Source organism: Polyodon spathula, chromosome 15 (genome assembly GCF_017654505.1).
Source record: "Polyodon spathula isolate WHYD16114869_AA chromosome 15, ASM1765450v1, whole genome shotgun sequence".
NCBI lineage: Eukaryota > Metazoa > Chordata > Actinopteri > Acipenseriformes > Polyodontidae > Polyodon > Polyodon spathula.
In genome coordinates, this window is record NC_054548.1 from 17945481 (window position 1) to 17969990 (window position 24510).

The window sequence follows — 24510 nt, forward strand, 5'->3', positions numbered from 1 at the left end:
AAAAAAAACCCCTCCTTTGATCAAACAACCGTTAAAATGAATGGCAAGAGGCCAAGCCGCAGACGACAGACAGAAAAAGAGCATTAGAGTTGACAAACAAACCAACCAAGCCAGCAGGCACAGTTAGCGTGATGAATACAGGTCTCAGAAAAAAAGAATATCCTTGACACTAACCAATGGAAAGAAAGGAGAAGTGATGAAAAAGAGAAACAAAGGTTTACAAACAGATTGGCATTTTCTTTTTCTTTTCTTTGGAGTCTCTTTCACGTTTGGCCAGACGACGCTTTAGCTCCTCAGGCATTCTCTCATAGCAGGGCTTGCAGACCGGCTTTAGATCAATCTCAACGAATTTGTCCCTTTAGAAGAGGGATCAGCAGACAATTACAGGAAAGAAGATTAAGAGAGAAATCAAGACAGAGGGAACAGCAACATGAAGGGAAACATTGTCCTACGTAGGAAATGACAGTGCTTACCAAGCTTTTCATAGCACTAGCAATATTATCATGGGTCTCCATTTTGGAATAAGCATATTGTATTTCAAAGACAACACTACAGGTGACAAGGTTGATGATGCCTCCTGGTATCGAGTTACTTTATGCATTGTATATGAAATATTAACTTATTTTTTTAAGGCAGGAAAAAAAAAGGCAATACAAAAATGGCTACCAGATAGAACGTTAGAGCGTTCCAGCTAGGAAATTAGATTTTAGGTTAGCTCCTGTATAAAGGAATGGTTCTCAACAGGGGAAGCAGAACAAGAAATGTGAGAGTTCACCCAGATAACAGGAATGAGATTGTGAAAGTTTCAGGAGATACAATACCCTTTCCCTTGCTTCAATCAACCCAGCAATGTAACCCTGAGAAAGTCAAGTTTGGGTCATTCTAGGAATTACAAGGCTTAATAATAATAATAATAATAATAATAATAATAATAATAAAATAATATCAAAATATAAAATACAGTAGATTTTAAATGACTGGCATGTTTACAGAAAAAGCTTTCTTACAGAAGAATGAGCTAAACAGCAATAGGAATTATACTTACTTGAGTGTCAGCTTGGTGTTGCAAGTAGAACAGGCAAAGCAGTTCACACACCAAGCCTTGTTCAATGCAGATACAACTGGAGAGAAAAAAAAGAATCAATGAGAATGGAACCGTTGCTGCACTTGTACTAGAACTGTAAAATAAATAAATCTACAAACAAATGTAATAAATACAAATAAACTAATAAGTGGGATGTCTATGGCTGTCCAGTTAATACAAAAGCTGAGGTAATGCAACTAGAAACTTTTAAAATTATACAACAAACTTTGATAAGTCTCTCAACATCTTCAATGAAACAGATAAAAGAAATGCTACTAGTTTATATGAAACATTGATTATAAATGAATTTAAAAAAATTCCATCCAGCTAAAGTAATTCAGAATATTACCATCTCCTTCAATCACACGGTTGCAGTGGTAGCAAACATCACCAAACAGCTGTAGAATTACCAGAAAACAATTAGACCTTTCGTGTAGCTACAAGGCATGCATGTCCTAACCGCATACAACAATGTTTAATTCTGCAATCAACCAGCAGAAATGTAACATAGCACAACATTATGCTTCCAAATATCTTGAAATAACTGCATCACTGGAAATGCTTATTGAGACTCTGAATCATGGTGAAATCTGTTAAACATTTGATAAAACCTGTTACAATTAAGTAAAAGCAATTGTTTTTTTTTTAATTCAAGCTGGGTTACAGAAATGTAATTCCATTATACACTATACAGTGTTCACTCCTATTTCACAATTTCTGTTAATATGTGGTTAGACTACGTTGTCAGTAAATTGTACCTGTACTACACTTTATTGTATAGGGACCCTTCACCAATTCACTGTTTTCAATATTACACTATTTTTTATGTGGAAGACGTATCAAAATATCAAGGTTGCACTTAAAGTGGGATTTAGATTTTTTAATAAAGTAAATATGACAGACTATACAATACATTCCTTTTCACTTGTTTTTTATCCAGAGTTTTGTGTGCAATGGTACTGGAATGTACAGAAATATACTTCATTTTGGAGATGCAATAACACAATGTTACATGTACCTGATTGTAGTGAGTTTCACAATAAGCCAGTCCCTTCCTTTCATAGTGACGGTGGCCAAGGAATGGTTTTTCACACTTAGCACACACAAAATGCTGCAAAAAACATTTATTGGCCAAACAGGTTAGTCACAGTTTAGTCAGGGCTTCACTGCAGAGTTACACAAGAGAAGAGAAGGAGCCAGATAAACAATAGCACAGGCCTAGTCATTGCAGGTACACACCAATCTTTTTACCTCACTGAATTGTGCAACAGAAAACTTCACAAACAGGTTCAAACATGTCTCAACTCTTGCTCTTTCCTATTTTATACAATCTCCCGGTATAACCATTATGGTTGATTTGTGAAGTACAGAATGGTTCTAAAGTCACATAGGTATATTTAGAGCTTTGCAGAAACCTTAGACAGCTATTGTGCGCCATAAGGGAGTGCTGTGCACCCACAGAACATCCCCAATGTCATCTACAGGTACTAAAAAGAAACTTGGTAAAGTCCTATTTAGATTTAATTTAAAACGTTGACAAGGCTCAATTTCAAAAATATCTTGTTAGCAATAGTTACCTCATTCTCCTTTGAGGTAAACTATAAGCTTTCAAATTATCAGTTAAGTCAGTGGATGAAGAGCGTTTAGCTGTTATTGGCCCATAAGGTAGATTTACAATCTCAAGTAACAAGCCCTGAGACGCTAGCTAAGTATCCAATTCTGATATTCTGAGAACACCCCCTATCTGAATAGTTTTAACCATTGTGAGGCAGGGAGGTGAAACTGCACAAGGTGCATGGGTGTCCAAATCCCTCTCACCATGTCAAAGTGCCTTTCGCAATAGACGTGGGCCCCCCGCTCATAGTAAGGGTGCCCTTGAAAGGGCCTTTTGCAGACAGAGCACACAAAGTGCTGAAACAGGAATATAATGTGTGGAAATGAATTGAGAGATACAAGGATACTCAAAAGAGAGCACTGAAGATGATGTACCGAAAAAGCACAAGTAAACAAATTTATTTTAAAAAAGACATACGGTATATAAAATTCATAAAATAGACATACTGGAAGACCAATTGTCTATTTTATGAATTTTATATACTGTATGTCTTTACATGACCACTGGTGGCCAAAAAGAAGAATGGCATCTGATAAAAGTATATTTTAAAATTATTTTTGTGTGCAATTTGTGATAGTCATAACACTATCCATAACTTTAAACTTTCAGTCAGTACTCAAGCCAGGACGTACCTCCACGTGCCACTGCTTGCCCATGGCGTTGACAACACGCCCTTCAATGGGTCTTCGGCAGGCACCACAAATGGGAACTCCCATCTTGTCATGGCAGGGCAGGCAATACAATTCCCCTTTTAGTTCACGAGCATCAGCAGTCAGCTCCTTACTGGCAAATGCCAAGGGGACAGACAGAAATAAAAGCATGGTTGTTAGAAGCTTTAAAAAAAAAATCAACGTAGAGAGATTCATGTACATTGACAATTACAAATTTCAGCAGTATACTTTGTATAAGATGAAAATATGTTCATGGTAGGACATCTGGGTGACAATTGAATCTCCCTTTACACTCAAAGGTGATGACCAGTTTACCTGGCTACCAATACATGCTGCAGACATTGTCTGGGAGTCACTGACTTCATGGTGCGAAGGATGCACATTAAGGGACAATCCTGATCAATGTATAAATTACATTTGCAATGCATTTTACAAATCTTGGAATACAACAGGCTGGTAAAACAACTCTTACTGTTGCCGTTCTTGCTACTTACCCGCAGTTGGTGCAGTTGAAGTGATCCGGGTGGTATGGGTCATTCTTGAAAATCAAAGGCAGCTCATCAATGATGGCATGACACTTCTGACAGATGTACTTCCCCAGACCTCTAGCTTTCTCACGGTTGTGACAAGGGCGACAAAGGTGTCTAGATAACAGAAATCAAGCTTGCTTTAAAATCCAAAAGCCCTCTTCCCCTCTCCCCTAATTATACAAAGTTGTATTTGATATAAATAAAATCATGTAAGCAACCCCCCCCCCCCCCTCCCCCATTCACCTTCTAAAACCAATCCTCTTTACGAAAACAAAAACCTGCTTATAATTCTTCTTAACTTAGGGTACCAACATAAAACAACTTTGCAAACAATTTGAACAAAAACAAACAAGGGAACTGATATTTTAGGGGTGGGAAAAATATCCCAATATCCAAACGAATATTTTTTTACAAGTATTTGAACAGGAAAATGAAATATTTGAATTCATCAAAAATGCGTATTGTGTGTTGACTTTTTTTTTTCAAATTAAAAAAGTACATAATACATCATGTATGTACATATTGCAGGGTTTATTTCAGCAATAGGCTACTGTAATTTCTGTAATTTCTGCTGCGAGAAATTAAATTGTTGAAAACAGACAGAAATAAGCATCATGTGTGTTTGCTCTTCTGCTTCATTCAGATATTGCAATAAATATGGCAAGTGGCAAAAGTCCTCAGTCTGACGAGTGGAATTATTTTGACAAAATAAATGAACATAATGAGGTACAATGCAAGCTTTGCAAAAAAACGATGAAGTTACCATGGTGGTACTACTAATTTGCGAGAACATATTAAACGTCTGCATGCCGTACTTTACAAAGAAGATCCAGACGGCTATCACCAACTTTGCAAAGAAACCAACTGCACTAAAACAATTGCATAAAAATGAAATAAGCCAGGTGGTCAACGTCTTGGTACAAGGAATGCGTCCACTCAGGACTGTTGAAGACTAACCTTTTACCGAGTTGCTGCATTGCCTTGAACCACAGTACAAGGTGCTATGTCGCAAAACCGCAAGAGAACTGATTAAACAGCTACACAATGATGGACAAAAAGCATTTAGGTCTTGCCCGGACAACTGATTCATGGACAAGTGTGGCAAACAAGTCATACGTGACTGTAACTTGCCACTACGTGGACGGTGAGTGGAATTTACAAAATAAAATTCTAACTACAAAACCGATTACAGAGAGCCACACTGCTGTGAATCTACATCACCATTTCAAGGAAACAGTGTCAGACTTTGCAATCCCTCTCTCTGAAATACTTGCAGTAATTACAGATAATGCTGCCAATATGTTGCGCATGACAGAAAAGAAGGGCTTAACTGCTGTGAGGTGTGGGCGACACAGTTTACAACTTCAAATTTGGAAAGGACTGGCAGTACCGGAGATTGATCATGCTATTGGTGCGTCTCGAAAGTTGGTTGTCCACTTTAGAATGAGCTCTACAGCACATACTGAACTACACTGACGACACGAGAGGTTGGTCTCTGCAAAGAAGTGCTTATGCAAGATGTACCAAAGAGATGGAATGCAACCTACTATATGATTGAGCGGCTTTCCAAACATAGATGGGCGTTATCTGCAGAACTGAGTGACCGAAAGGCACAAAAGAAGCTCATAGCTACCTTGATCTCAAACCAGAGAAATTAGATATTTTATAAGAGCTGCTTAACGTATTGTCCCCAAAGGAAAATGCTACACGGTATCTCATCAGCGAATTAAGTCTTACTCTTACAGCAGTTTTACCTGTGATCACAAAAATTAAATAAGAAAGGAGTGATTCCACCCACTGTTAGACAGACAAAAACTTTGACCAGAACTGACCTAGAGAATCGTTTCCTTAACAATATCAATCCAACCTCTGTGCAAGTGCTAACAGTTGCTCTCGATCCCCGATTTAAAATGCTTATGTTTCTTTCTGATGTCCGAAAAAAAGAAACCAAAAAGAAAAACTGAGTCCAGATTACATGTACGCAACCCAGAGCTGGCAAATACTGCTCTACCTGGGGTTTCAGGTGCCGTTTTGGATTTGGGAAGTGAGATGGCATCGGCTTCCGTCAACAACACTGATGCAATTACCACAGAAAACACCCGCCATGGCCAACAGAAAGCACAACATGGCTATAGCAGTTTATTTGGGGACATAGATGAGGAACCGGACACCATGGAACACCGATCTGAGTACGATATTTTTTTTGCAAGAACCCAAACTATCTGTCACAGAAGAAACGCTTTTTTAAATTTAGTTTTTAAATTATTTTCTGTGGACTGTAAAGTGAACAATGCAAGGGTGAGTTTATTTAAATTCTACAAAGGCACTTGAACACGTATTGTGAAAAAAATGTTAATACATTTAAATGTCTTTATTGGTTGGTATTTGCTAGTTACAGCAGGCCTGAAGCACTGCTGTAATGTCAGTAGTATGTGCAAGTGCTGTGTTTTTGTTGTTTTTCAGATTGTTTTGTTTAGACGTCATACGTAATAAGTAAACTGAGTATTTTTCATTTAATGTTTTTTTTCTAAATTTCTGAACAAATGTATTTATCTGGGAAGAATATCCAAACATAAAAAAAAAAAAAACATGTTCATCCCACCATGATTCATGTTCTGTACATCCTAATTCTTTGAAAAGCTCCAGTCATACTTGTGATACAAACACTGCCAGGCACAGTGGGATCAGACATGTTTATTCCTGCAGAGCAGACGGGAGGAATGACTGCACTCACCTGCCAGCATTCTTCACAAAGCCCACGTCAGCAAGGACTTGTTGGCAGATGTCACAGCAGAAGCAGTCAGGATGCCAACTATTGTTCATCGCCTTTATCACACGACCAATGATGAACTCACCTAAAAAACACAAAACATGTACCCTCAGGGATGTTGTACACAAACTGAAACAGATAGCTGTCAGCCAGCGTGTGGAGGCATTACATATGTCTGGGCACAAAATACACTTCACCACAGTTCAATGCCGTTTTAAGCTGCAGCAAAATTATATATATATATATTATATATATATATATATATATATATATATATATATATATATATATATATATATATATATATATTTTTTGCTATTGCTGACAAAAATAGCACTATTAAAAATGACCTTCCATTCCATACTCCATTAGCCTCTGTAACCTGGAACACAGAGGAGAGGTCTGCTTGTCCTATTGTGGTGTTCTTTTAAGAATGTTTTAAAGTAGAGAATACATATTAGAAATGAGTACTGAACTAAACAAAGCAGTGAAAAGGGGATTACATGGATTTTAAAACCTTTGTTAAACACATTTATGTTTAAATATAACTGAAATGCACATTTTGGGCCAGTGGCCACAGAGGCTTTTATAATGCAGCAGCAATGAAGTTTATCATGACTGACGTTCCACCAGTCTATAGAAAAGCAACTACAAGCTACAATCCAACATAATGCTGACAGGAGTCATGAATGCTACCTCCCAAAGCTGTGAGAGACCTCCTAAAGTAATGACTATTCAGTCAAGGGCCTCTCTCAAGCACAAACTGTCAACTGTATTATGATTCAATGCTGCGGTCTTAACAAATACCACTCAAATGAGTGAGACATGCTTGTGAATGAACCTGCTGCACTACCTACCACCCTCTTGGGTGCTTTACTTCAGTATACTCACCACACTGATGGCAACAGGGCGCAAACAGCATCTGGAAATCATGCTCACAGTATTTTCTCCCTTCAAACTGGAAATAAAAAGGAAATTAAACTGGTCATTCATTACCTTTAAATTATCTAGCAAGTAATTCCTGCTGCATTTGTGGTTTCATTTTATTCCACAGTTTAAATAAAATTAACTGACAATTTTCCTGTTCTAAAAAAAGCCATTGACAAATACTTGTATAATTGTATAGAATAAAAAAAAACACACTCAACTACATTAAAAATCGATAACTATGTTCCAAATTAAACTTGTGTGAGTTTTATGAAGGTTTTAAACATTTCAATAATAATAAATCTCCAGGGGAGTAAAAGGGGTTGGTCTGTTTATAAAATATATCCATTCTAAAGCTATAGTTTAAATTATGATCTATAGATCTTTGTTTTTTTATTAAGACATGAAAAGTAGTTTGTAGTTTAAAATCTATCAAAAGTCAGCCAAGCAATATCAAAGACTAGGACTTTTGTATACTTTCTTTGAAATTCATAATTATCTGCCTTGAGGAACCAGTTACTCATGTCTACACATCTAAAATATTGCAGCTTTTTAAAGACCGTTTATCTGTACAGTAATCACGCTGGCAGTTCCCTCTACAGGGTGGCATCTTAATAGCATTACATAAAATATAGTTGGAAGCGGTTAGCAACAGAGCAAATTTATGGCTGTATTAAAGTCAGGGGTGCCCAAACTTGGCCTGTCCACTCCTGGTCTTATTTCCAACCCTGTTCTAAATTGTTTAATTAAACCACTTAAATATCCACTCCTGGTTTAGATTAGAGCTAGCTGCTTTAAATTACTTTTTTTTATAGTTTTTGTTTGTTTGTCTTTGTTTGCTTACTATCCTCTGGCCGTGTTATGGTTTTAACAATCATTCTATATGGTTCTTATTGCAGTTACTTTTTGTGATCTGCGTTGAAGGTGCTTAGCCCAGAGTTCAGAAGCTGCTCTTGCGTTCTAGACATTTTTCAGAGACTAACTCAGTCAGAGTGTCTTTAACTTTGCGAGCTATCTACTATCTACTATCTAGTGAACTGTGGACTGCATTTCCTTTTGTATTACTGGCAACAAAGAGAAAGTGTTAACTAGATGGCACTAGCACTCACTAAAAGGTCTATGGCTAGCAACTAGAACAGAAAAGCAATGTCTAAACACAGATTTATACATAAGAATAAACATAGAATGCAAGTAAATCGAAGTAACAGCCACTCAAAATGACACATTTTAATTGCAGCTAAAGAAAAAATGATTCCTGAAAATTGGAACATGTTTTCTCATATATGCTGGAAAGGACCTCTTCATTTTTTCTCTCCCCCCAGGAAAGGTAAGACTGTTGTCTATGGCAATATAAAAAACAAAAGCGGTATTTGAAGTTAAAAGTCGCTGTAAAAGCCATTTAAAATATCCTCTGGGGGCCAGGCTAGCGAGTGTGGCAGATCCTCACCTCGTAGAAGAGACCCTCTGGGAACTGCTGGAAACACTGTGCACACACGAAGCACTGCTCATGGTACAGCTCGCCGTTGCTGTTCACAATCTTCTCAGCCGGTTCAAAGCCACTCTTGCAGCGCTCACAGATGGCATTTGCCAGAGCATTTGCCATGTTGCTGTTTAAAAAATAAATAAATAAATAAATAAATGTCATAGTCAAACAAATAAAGGGTATCTCTGATATGAACAGTAAAACCAGACCAGAAATACCCTTTAATTAAAATCTATTAAAGGCGCTCATATTAGTTTTATTATGGTAACAGTATCATTGGTCACAAAAGAACTACACTTTTTTTTTTTGTTTTTGTAATTTGTAATTCGAATACTTAAAAAACAACACTGTAGATTTGAAGCAAGTTTGAACTATGAAGTGATTAGTGACCAAGGAAGTGTTTTCATCTGTAACAGTGTCTTTGAAATATCTGCAAACTGAAGACTGAAATACAACCAAAAAAGCCAAAGATCTTAAAACAGAAGAAAGTGATTATATAATGGGAATACTAATATACCAAAAAAAAGTGGATTTTAAAGCTTCGGTTTAAAATGTACTTTGTGTGGTCTAAAGCTCACATTTTGTTAGTTAATGTCATCGATACCAGCATATTATAAATGGCTATTATTATTATTATTATTAATAATAATAATAATAATAATAATAATAATAGTTATTTATAGAGCGCCTTTCATACACAATGGTTCAAAGTGCTTTACAGACAGTAAACACAGTGCAGTATAATTTTAAAAATACAATAAATCAGAATAAAATAGAAATACAAATACGCTTAAAAACGGAAATGAAAAGGCTAAGTTATAAAGATGTGACTTGAGCCTGGACTTAATTTCCAGGGAGGGAACGCTTTTAACTGACTCAGGCAGGGAGTTCCAGAGTCGAGGGGCTTGAACGCAAAAGATCTCTTCCCCCTTCCTCTTTAGCCTCAGCCTTGGAACACAGAGAAGGGCAGACCTAGCAGGCCTCAATACCAGTTGAGGCTCATAGGGAATCAACATCTCTGTCAAATAATCTGGAGCCATCCCATTTAGAGCTTTATATTACCCAACTATTGTCAAATTGCAGTCCCTAGGGGTGTAAAATATATTTTCCTACCCTTGTGCATTTGGACTTGTATTCCTACTATTTTTCTTCACTGTGAAGTGTCTCAAGTTTTATATAAATGTATAAAAATCAGCCTGATAAAACATGCACTGGTAATGTAGTAACCTACAGTATGAGGTTATGGGTGAATGCTACACGTCCAGATGTTTCCATAGTGAGACGCAATAGAATCTAGTAAACAAAGAGGAACATCAGGTTTTTCAGAGAGTACATGGTGTTCTTTTTATCACAAACAACTTTCTTGGAGAACGAGTAGAAAGCGGCTCCCAGTTGTTCTCATATAGTACTGCTTGAACAGATTACTGTCCAATTTGGTTACTGACCTTGGCCATTAACCAGAAGAATGTGTTTTTCTGAAACTCCAAGGAAAAAGCAATGTGGAAAAGATTTAAACATTTGCACTGATCACCACATAACTTCACCCCCTTCCAAGAGACCAAAAGGAGTCAAGTTTTTAATCATTGCAACCAGTTGTATGGTGCAAAGCCCAGTCATGAAAAACCCATTAATTTAATGGTGAAAAACATGTATTTCAACACAAGTTATAAAATAATGATACTCCCTTTCCCCAATATAGTGCATATAAATAGACAGAACTGCAGACATTCTCTCAGCCACAGCACCTTGGTTAAAATGAAAGCAGTTGTCTGCTTCTCTTTTGTTAACAACTGATAATAGTTTTATCAGAACAAAGTGCTTTCAGATTGCGAGAGAGAGAGAAAGAGATCCAAAGTGCAGAAACAACCTTTACCAGAATAATGATCAAAATCATAAAAACTTTATTTTGCTTTGTATTATTATAAACATGTGCAAGAAATCATTTCAAATGTCCTTTCAACATTAGAGTCTGTCAGCATTATTTTTTTCTGTATCAATGCATAACAAAATAAAACATTTAAAAAAAGCTACAAACTACTTCAGCTAGTTTTCCTTTAAACAAACACTCCTACTCACAGCTCGTCTTCCAGCAAAAACCATGGTCAGAGACGGTCATGTCTGACAGATTTCGTATACGATTCTTAACAGCAGCTTACAATCACAAAGGGAACAAAAACATTCACAGTCTGATACTGGAATTCTCTTGCAGTCAGTGTAATCTTAGAAACCACTCTACTGCTGAATTGAATGTTTCTGCAATACACGCAACCTTTCCTAGTTACAAGAAACTACATTTGGACAGTATGTCTTTCAGCATATGCTTTTATCAGGAATTTCAATACAAGTTATAACATCAGAACGACATTTCAGGTTTAGGAAGTTTGTCACAAATTTTAACAACTGGCAAATCAAACTGCAATTAAAATACTCATCGCTCAGGGTAGTGTCCAGCACCTGACAAATCCATTCGAATTACAGTAGCTTCCAAAATGTAAATCAGACCTTTGCCAAGAAAAATATTTCTATGTCAAAGTTTCTACAGAGGGAAAGGCAATGGTGGAAAAAAAATAAAAAACTCAAAAATACACACAATTGAAAAAAAATCTTTTCAAACAACAATGATTTATTAGACAAGTACTCAGGTCTGCAAGTCTAATCATCCTAATCAAACGATACCCATCTGAAACTGCTACATAGACTTACAATCGTGCATAAAAGTCACAGAACTCCTTGTACACTTTTATGTCACTGCGTCTCCTCTGGGATTTGGAGACAGGCACTTCATCCTCCCCGCCATCAACAAGCTGAATCCCGTTAACCACCGAATGCTGAACCTCACGATCCTCTGGGATCACACAGGGCAGCACTTTGTTCTGCACTTCCATCTTTAAACCGGGACGCACGACACACTGTAATCCAGGGGAACTTCAGCCTTGACAATACAGCTTTGCACTACGAAGACCAAACAATATGCCAAAGCCTTCCCAAATCCCAAAGAAAAAAAAGTTCATAGTCCCAGATCACTCAGCCAGGCTCACTCGGAGGTTTGGTTACAGTTTCAAATTAAAAGCACAGCACAGCACAGCACATCACAGCAGAGTAGAGTAGAGTAAGGTCACAATGTCACAATGGGTGTGATTTATGGAGATCTTGTCTAAACAGATGAAAAAGCAATTCCCCAGAGTTCAGTTTATGGAGCTCGGCCATTCCGTGATCAACGTTTAAATGTCTAACAGTAACATTGTCCAAGTATTTAAAAAGTAAACCCTTTAACATACAATGACAGGCCAGCTGGGTTAGTTGCAAAACAAACATTTATTGCTCCCCTTCAGTGTTCTGGCTTAGTTATTTCACAGCTGGGTCATCAAACCAACAAAATCAACCAGTCATGGTAACAGAATTATGATTTTAGGTTGATTTACTTTAGCATACATATAAAAATCCACACACATTAAGAAACACTATTTATCACTTTATAAAACATACCCTGCATACAAGACTATAACAATATACTCTTATTTGTGATCTCTGCTTTTAAAATGTACTTTTACGGCACATACAAAACTTGCAGCTTATGCTTCTACTTGATTTACCTTATAAGGAACTGTACAACTGCACTAGGCTATAAGCATGCATTTTTGTCCAGGTCTGTCGGTGTATACATTTTAAAAGAGGACTTTTAAACAGTAGAAGGATTCTTCCTCTAGTCCGGACTAATGAATGTTTTCCGTCATTCCACAAATAGATACCCAGGGTAGTCACATCTCCAAACTAGGTACTTGGCAATGGCAGCTGCCAGTGTTTTATTTATTTATTTATTTTTATAAAAAGGGTGGACTTGAGATGCCTGAGAGGGGCTGCTGCTCGAATTACTCAAGTTCCTGTTTAACTGCTGAACTGCTCTCACCAGCTCACTGAAGCAGATTTGGAATTCCAAGTATTGACAAGGATATCAATTGAAGAATAAAGGCGGTAACAAAAGGTTGTGATAAAAATCTTTTCTTCTCAACCAAAACGTTAATTTAACTGAAATTAAAAAAATTAATTATTCCTTCATTAACTAAGGTTTCCCTGCTGTAAGGGATCTGCCTGAAATGACTGCCCTATTTCCAAATTTATACCAATATTAAATTGAAAAGGATTCACTCTGTGTTATGCAATACTCACAGAGCATGCAGCTGTTCAAACCCATTGTTACGTACATTACTATGTGGCTCATCATCACTATCTCAAACAGATCGGGCTATTGCAGTTGTCTGTCTGTCAAAGCGTACAGCTATACCATTCGATACCAACATCCTAAACATACGCCACCAAGGACAATCAACTATAGTTGGGACCATTCAGAAAAAGCAAGTCAGTATGATGTACTGAACATCCACAAAAGTCCAAGCAAAGCTTCATACATTTATGGTGAGAGCTTCTAAAGATATTGATGTGTTTTTATAGAGGTTATGATGGCTTGTGGACTTCAGTTTATGACTGGGAGCGAATTATTCCACAGTTTCGCAATGTTGGGTAACTGACCATTTAAACCATAACTGACAAATTGCTTGACAGATGACTAGCTTGGCAGAATATGGTATGTGGGGAAGGAAAATTGACTGGCTGACATATCCCAGTGAAGCAAACTATGCCTCGCACACAGCAGGAACCTGGAAGCAGGCTAGGAGGAAGAGAATGAAATGGTTGATACCTTGCGGCATATCTACTCTGCCAAGAGTACCATCCTCTTCCCTGTGGTTTGTCTACAAAACAGCCTCTCCTGGAACTGCAGCCTCGAGTCTGAACTTTAGTTGACTGGATAACAAACACATTCACCAAGACAAGTCCCTATCAGATATCAATAAGTGTGTAAAACCGGATGGTCTATTAGGTGACTAGAGGTAATCACTTTCCAATATCAAACGCTCAGCATGAAGCAAAACACCCCCTGCAGTCCTATATATGGCTGTGACAACTGTCAACACCACTTGCTGGCTCTGAGGCACATTCTCATTTTGGTAATGACTCCATCAGGCATAGCAGACTAAGAGGCAACTGTCAGTTGATCCGAAAGAGACTCTCTTACTTCCTTACTCCGCTGGATCACTGCATGCAAACACACAGCTACTTGTGCCCACTGCGCCAAGCTGAAGACATGGCAATGATGGCAAGAAATCCTGCGTAGAATAATCAACACTACTACACACACACACTACCGGTCAAAAGTTTTAGAACACCCCCATTTTTCCAGTTTTTATTGAAATTTAAGCAATTCAAGTCCAGTGAATAACCTGAAATGGTACAAAGGTAAGCGGTAAACTGCCAGAGGTTAAAAAAAAAGTTTAGGCTACCAAAAACTGAAAAATAATGTACATTTCAGAGTTATACAAAAAGGCCTTTTTCAGGGAACAAGTAAATCGGTTAACAACTTACAGCTGTTCTGCAGCAATGGAAGTAAATTAAGCCTTGAAAGTTGATGCTAACAATTCCTACAGGTGGCCCAACTTTTGTTGATTACTTACAAACCCTCTGTCTGTATAAAAGCAGTGTTGGAACAGACTGTGCTACTACACCCTCGTAAGCATTATTTGGACAGTATTGCTAAGATGGCAAAATAAGAAAAAGAGGATTGCTTGGGCCATGAAGCACCGCCAGTGGACTACTGAAGACTGGAAGAAGGTCTTATGGACCGATAAATCAAAATTTGAAATCTTCGGTTCATCACGCAGGGTTTTTGTATGCCGTCGAGTAGGCGAAAGGATGGTTCCTCGGTGTGTGACACCAACTGTCAAACATGGAGGAGGAAGCGTGACGGTCTGGGGCTCTTTTGCTGGATCCAGAGTCGGCGACTTCAACAGTGAGTGGCACCCTGAACCAAAACAGCTACCACAGCATTTTGCAGAGCCATGCAATACCCTCTGGTATACGACCTAGTTGGTCAGGGGTTCATCCTACAGCAAGCTAATGACCCAAAACATACTTCCAGGCTATGTCAGAACTACCTTAGAAGAAAAGAACAAGACGGTAGATGGTCTCCGGACTTAAACCCCATCAAGCTGGTTTGGGATGAGCTGGACAGAAGGGTGAAAGCAAAGCAACCTACAAGTGCAATACATTTGTGGGAACTTCTGCAACGGTAGTGTGTGTGTGTATGCGTATATGTGTGTGTGTATACACACACACACACACACACACACACACACACATATACATTTTATATATAGATATAATTCCAAACAATCTGTACAATACGTAGATTTGATTAATATTGATGCTTATGAACTTATTTCATGATCCTTTATCAAAACCTGAAGTGAACAGCATCCACTGTGTACTTAGCAGTTTAGTGTAGTACAAGTTGAACAGTAATTAAAAGTCACGGCTCACAATCAAGTGAATGATTTTTATTATGTTTTGTTTGAGGAACCTACATATTTTATTCAACAAAAGAGATATTTTTTAATCATTTCCACTTCCTCATCATTCATGCCTGAAGTCTTCACTGAGAAAGCATAGCATTCCCTGTATACCCTATTGCATGTTTGTAAAGTGTTTTTATCACAGTAAAAGCATTTCACAGTAGCTTTCAAAGCTCACTAACATTTTCTTCCATGCTGTCTGAAAATACACGTATTGCTGTTAACTTTAAGGCTTGGTAAATAAGTAATGCAAATAACACAAAGCCTAACAGCAAGCAACTGCTGCTCTCATTACAAGATGTGTTTTCCCTTCAATCTCCAATACCACTGCAAATTTTAGTAGCTAGGCACAGTATTTATTCATGGTTAATACAGGGAACCTTTCTTAATGAACCAGTGAAACCAGTGATAACCCTATGTTCACAACACTGCAAATCACCCTCATAGCAAACAAAATTACACGTTTAGAGAGAAAAAGAGAGAAGCAGGTGGCTTTGGTGAGCCTTCATTTTTGTCTATTTTGTTTCTTCCAAATTAATTTAATATTTCACAATGTTTCTTGTTTGAATTATGCATTTCAATTGCCCCATGTATATGGGTATCTGGTGACATTTTCATGTGCCTTTGCATGATGTAATTGGGTGCCCTCTTGAAAACAAGACAGTGTTTTTTGAAAATTGAAATGCAAAACACACTACTAATAAAGGTTTTGTGTGCGTGTTAGAACGTTTTCAGAGTGAGCAAATGTAGAGTAAGTAAGCTTTTTGAAAACAAACCTTTTGTAAGGCATGCAGTACCTACTAACATTTTAAAGAAACACGTTTGGGAGTTAGATTTGAAAACTACAATATTACTGTTCGAAATACCTGAAGAGCATTTGCAGCTCAAATCCCTGGCTTTCAATTACACTTTCACTACAGCAAATGCACAACAGCTTTAATAAATCGGCTTTTAAATTAAACAACATAACCTAATGGTAAATACTCCTAGTCCTCTATAATGATCAGGGTCTACAGTAACCATTACAGTTTCACAGTAAGTTTGCTTTCTATGTTCAATACTGTGAATTAGTTTTGGAACCATGTTTTCTTTCTTAATATATACCCTATAAAATAGCTTTTTTTGTATTCAGAATGGTATTTTAAGCTCACTGCTGGCTCAAAAATGGGAAAGTCCCCTTCTGTGCAATGTTTGTAAATGTATGTGGCAGAGACATGCCACTTGATCCTCTAAACCTAAATAAGCAGTGTGAGAGCTGTGTACTACTATTTGTAAGCAACATGGGGAAGCAGAAGGTCCCCAGAGACTTCATAAGGGGCATGATCGTGGTCTCAAGGTGCAAGCAGGTCATGATGGATTGAGCCCGCAGATATGTGCAACGCATTGTGACATGCAACAGTCATGCTACTTTTGCCCAAATAACAGAAACTTAACGGACAAAAACACTAGTTTCCACTTGAACAACATGCCGGGAACTACTCATTATGGGCTACTAAGGCCAGTCATCTCAACATGAGAGTTGTTACTACAGCTCAATGTCAAACCCTGAAACAAATACCTGTCCAGATGGAATGGCACAGCTGCTGGGACAGACGACTTCATGCGACACAAAAGGCCACAGGTTTGAGCTCTGTGGGAAGGCATATTCCATTAAGCAGCTTCCCAGCAGGGTGTGGGCTACTGTATCACTGGAATGGCCTCCCAATTGTGTTGAATACACATAATAGGAAATAAGGAAGGATCCGTGCCAACAAGCAACACTCCCAGTCTCCGAGTCTGAGCAAACAGCATTGCTTTTCTTTCTCAGTCAGGAACCCACACCTAGCAAGCAGACGACGCTAGATACAAACTAAATTCACATTTTCCATTTCCACTGATAATGAAACCTCAAAAAACATTTAGGTTTTTTTTTTTTTTTTTGGGGGGGGGGGGAGGTTTGCATTGCAAAAATCAAAGGTCTAAAGTAAGAAGTACAGTAAACCAAGTATTGTGTAAAACCTGCCTGTGAATTATCATCTTTACTTGCTCATCACTTATACTGCCACTTGGGCTACTTTGCTCACACAATTCAAAGGTTTTAGCCTGAAGCCACCAAAAATTACACAAGAGATGCTTCCACAAAAGTAAAACCTTTATACCAGTACTTAGAATAAATATAAAGATCAATGCTTCGTGTTTCACTGAGATATTTTAAAATTAGACCAGGGATCAAAACATACAATGATAAAAGGGGATGAAAATAAATGACTACAACTGAATTTTGCATAAGTGCAGATAACACATTTGCTCAAAATGCAGGACTCAAGTTTTTACATTTTACACTATATAAAAAGAACAAAAATAATAATTGTACACTTTACAGCTTACAACAGTGCTGTAGAAATAACCTGCTCTGACACAGTTCACCTTCTTGATATCCGTTACTAAAACTAGCACCTTGGCAACACAACTAGCTTAACTACTAACAAATACAAAGTCCAACTTCACACACACACATGCAGCTCAAATCCTTAAATATAAATGTTTACATTAGAAGTAAAAATGTACCATTTAAAGGTTACCCATCTCACCTACAGTAAACACTCCTGCACAGACAGGCGTTGTATTAAACTACTATTACATTTTTTATTTTATTTTATTTTTTTTTTTTTTAAACAGCGACACTAATAAAACAGAAGAGGAATAAGAAGTTAAAATTTCCCATAGCGGCTCACTGTAAACTATTAACCAGTGACCCGTACTCACCTAAACCTGTTCTTCTGCAAGCCTCCAGGTCCGAGACTGTCCGGACGTTCCTGCCTCCTCCTGTAGAGGTCAGAATTGGAGAGTTCCTTCAAATGCAGGGCATTCATTTCTGCGTCTGTTTCAGCCCCTCCACAAGAAGACTGGTGACCGACCAGAACAAGGGGACAATCCCAACTCAGCACAGACGCTGTCAAACAGCCTCTAGGCTGAAAATCATCCACACACTCACTCAACCTATACCTGCGAAGCACAGGATTGTAATCTCTATCTACACTGCAAGCTGTTACATTCCAGCTTCCTGTTTCCCCCCTAGGCACACACCCTCTGGAATGACACAGTGAAGTGTTTTCCCGGTTTAACACCGCACACCTATGAGTGGATTGCCTTAAAAAAAACAGTGGAATGCAGGTACAAGAGTTATAGCTGACTGACTGCAGGGGGGAGGAGTAAATACTTGCAGTAAGTGCGCTACAGAATATTGCAAATCTGCTAGCAAGCAGTCTGTGGCATTAATGGAAGGGTACTGGATTTATCTTGAACCTTGTCCGGAAAAATAACTTTCAATGCCGTGCCAACACAGACAATGCCTGTTCCAGATAGGCATAATTTCAACTTCACTTCTCACAGCTCCTTTACAATCTCAAGAAGATCTGAACACAAGAGTTTATCTAGAGACAGGCTGAAAAAAGATTTCAAAATCCAAAGTTGTAATTTTTTTCACCAGTCCAAATGGGTGGTCATTATTCACTCCAGCCACCCTTTTACTGTAAAGGAAATCCAATATAAATAAATACACTACTGTGAATTTTAAAATTCTTATGCGCTGTCCCATGTTAATGAGGAAATGTATCACGCATGCTACAGATTAGAACTGCCATGACCCATAGCTCCCCTTTCACACCTGTATACCACATTCTTCTTTAGCCATGATGTTCTTTACTCTTGGGAGACAGTCAGGTCTTTAGATGTTTAGAAAGCCTTCAGCCCCAATGGCTTATAAATTGGGGCCTAGGCCCTTTTCAGATTAGCAGGGCTCTCCCCATGAATTCTGTACAGCCGGGCGGCAGAACATTACAGTCGGGAGCACTTTAAACAGAAAAATTAAACTTGCCTTACCTTAAACATATAATACGACAAAAAAATGTGAATAATGTGTTGTCCTTCGTTGATTATATCTGGTTGAAATTTTTCCATTCTACATTTTCTTTTTCATTACTGTTTACTGTGGTAAATTACTGCACTTATTTAGGCACTCTACGATTTGACTGGGGAAAGATAACGTAGGGTTATTTGAGTTCATAAAAAAAAAAAAACTGTAACCTTTTCACTTCCTTTTTAGCTTAATTATTGAGTGTATTACTTCACTTAAAATGGTTTTCTTTATGTTAAGTTTTCAGGGCATTTTGTTAACACACATCTATTTTTTGTTTTTCACGGTTCTAACTGTTTTGAACGCAACTGTTCATTTAAATTTTTATTTATTTATTTATTTATTTTTTAATACAACAGTACTCACACATGCTTGGTCACGATCATAACTGCTGCACGAAACCAGAGTGTAATAATCCAGCACCTCTGCACTTAAGCATTTGTATGTCAGCTGACAAGTGTTCAGCTGATATCCCTTTCTTCTTAAAGGCGTACAGCCTGTATATATGAACCCCCAATATCTCACAAGCACCTGGGTACATATTTTTTACGATATCATAACAAAAGGAATACGCTTTTTTATTTTATTTGGTGAATACATATAGCTGTTATGTACTATGTAGCACCTTACAGTAAAATAATACGACAAAAAAAATTGACAATGATAATACCTGAAAATAATCGTATTTTTTTTTTAATAAAGTAACCGGCGCAAATATATAGTATTAGGCAGTGGATCGTGCCGATCACCGTCTTATTTTGTAAAGCCAGCACTAATTGTCACTATTTTTGCTTTGAAAATAATTGTTTATTTTTTCAGCAGTCATTTTTAACATTTTAGCCTCTCAAAGTGCTTAAGACAAAACACCTGCCCCTTCAACTCTGATTGGTTAAATGTTGTGCCAAGACGTAACACAGCTGTCATGTGGTTCCAAGATTAAATTTTTTTTCACCCAGCAACGCGCTTGTGATCTAGTCTGCTAGAAGCACAATCAGTCCTTATTGTTAAAGGCACAGTAACATCTGCAAGACAGGGTTTTTCAGCAGGGCAGCGACTTTGCCGGGCGGCTGAAAAGGCCAAGGGAGAACTCCAGATTAGGGATTTGTTCGGAGTACCAATTGTAATCTGTAACCTGCTAAAAAGGTTTGTCTGTTTCACATTTTTTAAAAGCATAATTCATCAAAAGTGTAAAATGTAAGTAATGAACCTTTAAATAAAAATTAAAGGCAGATACAGTTGTAAATGTTTTACCTAATTACCTATTATGACTTTGAAATTGGGTTTCTGGTGCTGCTATCAGCATGCATTTCATTATTTTACTGTAAACTAGTCCATAAATAACAATAACCCCTGCTGTGGAGGGTCTTATTACTATACTGTCCAAATTATGTTAACAATGAACTCATTTGATTATATAACATCAGATAAAATCATATATATTTTTTAAAAAGTATATTTTATAAAAATAGTATATATTTATATATATATATATATATATATATATATATATATATATATATATACACACACACACACACACACACACACACACACACACACACACAGAACCTCTCCCCCCACCCATCCTAAAGAAAGGAGGTACCCCAAGGCTATTCTGATCTCTTGGCTTTTGCTGAAATCAGGTTCCCATTAACTGACAACATGCAAAACCATTTGCCTAAACTTGTTGCATTCCAAGGTATCACTGCAGTCATTACAAGACAGACAGCAGAGCTAATATGTGGTAAACATTCCTGTATAAACATAGATGCTGTTTGCATAAATACCATGGCTAACATGTTACAGCAAACATACCACAATTTTTTTTAATGATTTAAATCTTTAATGCAAGTCTTTGATGCAAATCTTTAATATATGTAGTAATACAAAAGAAACAATTATTTGACAAGTTTTTTTATACAGCAGTCTCTCAAGACTTCAAGTAAAAAAAAAAAAAAATTAAAAAACACGTTGTGTCTTTTAGTATTACTGCATTTTCTTCCATTTAGCCTTTTAGTTTAGAAATTTGTAAAATCCAAATTTAAACATGTATTATTATTATTATTATTATTATTATTATTATTATTATTATAACAACTGGTCAATTAGAAGACGCTTTTATCCAAAGCAACTTAGAGACTAGAACTATGCATCACAACTGCTGCAGTTACAATAGGACCTCGGTTTTAAGTCTCATGCAAAGGATGGGCCTGTGGAAATAGTTCCTACATCAACTTTGTCCAGAGGTCAAATCGATAGGCAATGGTCAAACAGATCAGGGTGACACTCTGGCTAAACTGGGTGTCACACCTCAGGGTGTCCAGGCTTTCTTCTTCACTCACGCCTCACAAGCAAATCAACTTATTTAATGTAAATCTGTAGGGTTTTTTTTTTTTTTTTGATTACATTTGAACACAGTAATGTTTTATTTACAACATGTGATGTTTAGGTAAGATAATCAATGACAGCTTTAGCTACACTATATTACAACAGAGCAGTAAAAGATAGCGGCAGCAAATTCAAGACTCCTTAGACTTTTCTACAACCCAAAAACTGAGCACACAGTCTGTCGAGACGTGTCAGTCATTTAATCTAAAATACATCATTAAAACCAAGCTGGAGCAATGTAAAACACAGATCAATATAATAAATAAAATATAACCCAGGTTATTCTCATGCAACATCGGGGTTCTAGAATGCTTGCCCATTCTAGGAGGTTTCACTGAATCCTACTGTACACACACCCTCTGCTGGGTAGATTTTATTACTACAGTACTTAATGTGAACAAGTGGGTTTTTAAATGTAAGTGGTTTCAATCTTTCACAGCTGAAAGTCTTTTTTTTTTATAATATCTGTTATTTCATATAGACAATTTTTACAAAACAAAAAATGTACAATTTTTAAAGCACGTCACATTGAAGCCCATTCAATATGATTTTAGACATTTATCTCAGATTTCTCTCGTTCAATATGTATTCACATGTTGGATTGTTTGAGGACTAAGGCAGCTACATCAGAAAAAAACAACCCTATAGGGCAATCTAGTGGCACTGTAAGAACTGTTTCTTTGGAGAATATACCACTTTTAAGAACTTGGTAATACATATCGTCCAATAAGCTAGGTATTTATTACAGTATTTCTAGCTCATTAACAGTAGGCAGTGTGTAACCAAATAACCCCAGTCTCTATAACAGCTGGTGTACAAATAGTATTTGTGACAGTGAATACATTATTTCTTCTAAAAATATATATTAATTAAATTCTCTCTCTCTCTCGCATATATATATATATATATATATATATATATATATATATATATATATATATATATATATATATATATATATATATATATATAGGTCAAAGAAGCCAGCTGCCATATATTAAAGGCATTTTAAAATGTCTGTAGGTAAGACAGGTAAGGCTCCTCTAAATACATAATTGCTTTACCGGGATTTGATTAGCACAAGGATATACACTCCAAACCTAAGTTTTTTTTTAAAGGTTTCTGTAGTCATTTTATTAAAAACAGCTGTTAACATGACAATCATTAAATGTTAACCTTTAGGTTGAATTTCAAGGTGGTGAGGCTTATCTCTATCTGTAACCCAATCTCTAACAGCACATCAGTCAATTTCGTGATGTGTTGTCTCCTGATTGGTTAACCAATCTATCCTGCCTCTATAAAACACTTCCATTTTTAGCATACTCACTCTTTTGAGCTTTGTTTGTTCCCACCATCCTCCCCTCCACCCCCAAAACATTACTTTTTCTTATTTCCTATACAGCACCCCGCACCATGTCTCTGCTAGGGGGGATATTGATCACTTTCCCTAGCTTCTCAGGCATCTGCCATTCAAGCTCTCTAGCCAGCGGGACCCCCGGTCACAAATCATCTTACCTTTCGCATGTGCTCTATTCTGCTACGTTTCCATCAATACTGGACCTTTAGTTCCTCTACTCTCCCAAACTTTGTAATCATATTAACATCCGTTTCGTTAGAGCCCCTTCTAAGTGCTGTTGCTGTGTAATCATATGGGCCTCTCAATCTTGTTTTCTTCCTTCAAGGACTTGATCACAAGTACGTTTGACCCCGTCAAGTCGGGGCCATCTTCCTCTCCCCAGTGGGTTTGCATCCACAGCCACGCTGCCCCTAAGCTCTTCTGTGAGTAGGGGACTAACACTGTATGTTCTCCAGGTCTCGGGGGTCATCAGACCATCCTTCAGTCACCAAGGTTCCCGATCATGAGACTTGGACTTGTTTTCCTATCCACTTTTCCCCCTTCAAGTAAATTTCCTTTGCTGTCTTCCACAACAAAGTCCCTATGGTCACGGGCACATTCTTCTGGGGTTTTTGTGTGTGTGTAGGCATTTTTTTACATTTCACCACAACTCTGTTTTAAATCCTCCATATCTTAACTGTAATACAGCTTTAAATCCCTCTAACAAGCCTCCATCCTGATTGTAATCTTGTTTTAAATCTCATAAACTGAGTCTCCAATAGAAATGTAGGAATGTGCTGTCACTCAGAAGTTGGGGCAGTTTATAGTATTCTGAAAGAATCAATGACAGATGCAAGTCAGGAAGGTGGGACACTTCCAAGGAGCACTGGGAAATGCATTTATTATTACTTTTGTAGTAGGTTTTATTTTTTTTAATGGGAAAAGGGTAAAGTCAACATGAATTGATTAACCATTTCCACATTTTTTCCTGTGTTTTCCAGTGTTTATTGGCTATCCACCGATTTCATTTATTTATTTATTTATTATCGGGGGGTGTTTTATCGCGTTTTAATCAGTTAAAACCAAAAATCAGAAGCCCTAATTATAACTGTATGTTCAGTATAACAAGCTGTAGTGCCAATATGCTTCACATTTGTACTTTTAAAGAACATTTGTCTTCCTTTTTTCAAAACCAGTTTATGATTACTTGTACATCCACAAGGTCAGGAAATGCAACTTTTTAAATCAGTCTTAAAGCTGAACTTCTTATAAATTACCTGCTTTTAAATAAAAATAAGTCCTCTTTTTACTCCTGTTGACATTTCATGTTGTTCAAAGCTTTTGTTTTAATGAAAAGACTAAGTGGGGCCAGACAGCATCGTTTACCTTTTTATCTGCCGTTTAATT

At 37.2% G+C, this 24510-nt stretch overlaps 1 protein-coding gene across 7 annotated transcripts in view; it reads right to left on the minus strand.

The window, feature by feature from the left end:
- LOC121327464 (LIM and senescent cell antigen-like-containing domain protein 1) overlaps nucleotides 1–24510 on the minus strand; it is a 39100-nt gene that overhangs the window by 2127 nt on the left and 12463 nt on the right. For 2 of the 7 annotated variants that reach the window (XM_041271526.1, XM_041271527.1), the window contains exons 2-10: nucleotides 9045–9204; nucleotides 7562–7628; nucleotides 6635–6755; nucleotides 3865–4014; nucleotides 3332–3482; nucleotides 2103–2195; nucleotides 1434–1482; nucleotides 1046–1121; nucleotides 175–356 (exon numbers count right to left, since the gene is read on the minus strand). In XM_041271526.1, the coding sequence (XP_041127460.1) occupies nucleotides 218–356; nucleotides 1046–1121; nucleotides 1434–1482; nucleotides 2103–2195; nucleotides 3332–3482; nucleotides 3865–4014; nucleotides 6635–6755; nucleotides 7562–7628; nucleotides 9045–9204 (1006 nt within the window). In that variant the 3' untranslated portion in view covers nucleotides 175–217. Of the gene's footprint in view, nucleotides 1–174; nucleotides 357–1045; nucleotides 1122–1433; nucleotides 1483–2102; nucleotides 2196–3331; nucleotides 3483–3864; nucleotides 4015–6634; nucleotides 6756–7561; nucleotides 7629–9044; nucleotides 9205–11783; nucleotides 12169–18229; nucleotides 18497–24510 lie in introns of those variants that run through there. The other 5 variants (XM_041271529.1, XM_041271524.1, XM_041271522.1 and 2 more) reach the window with 5 other exon arrangements.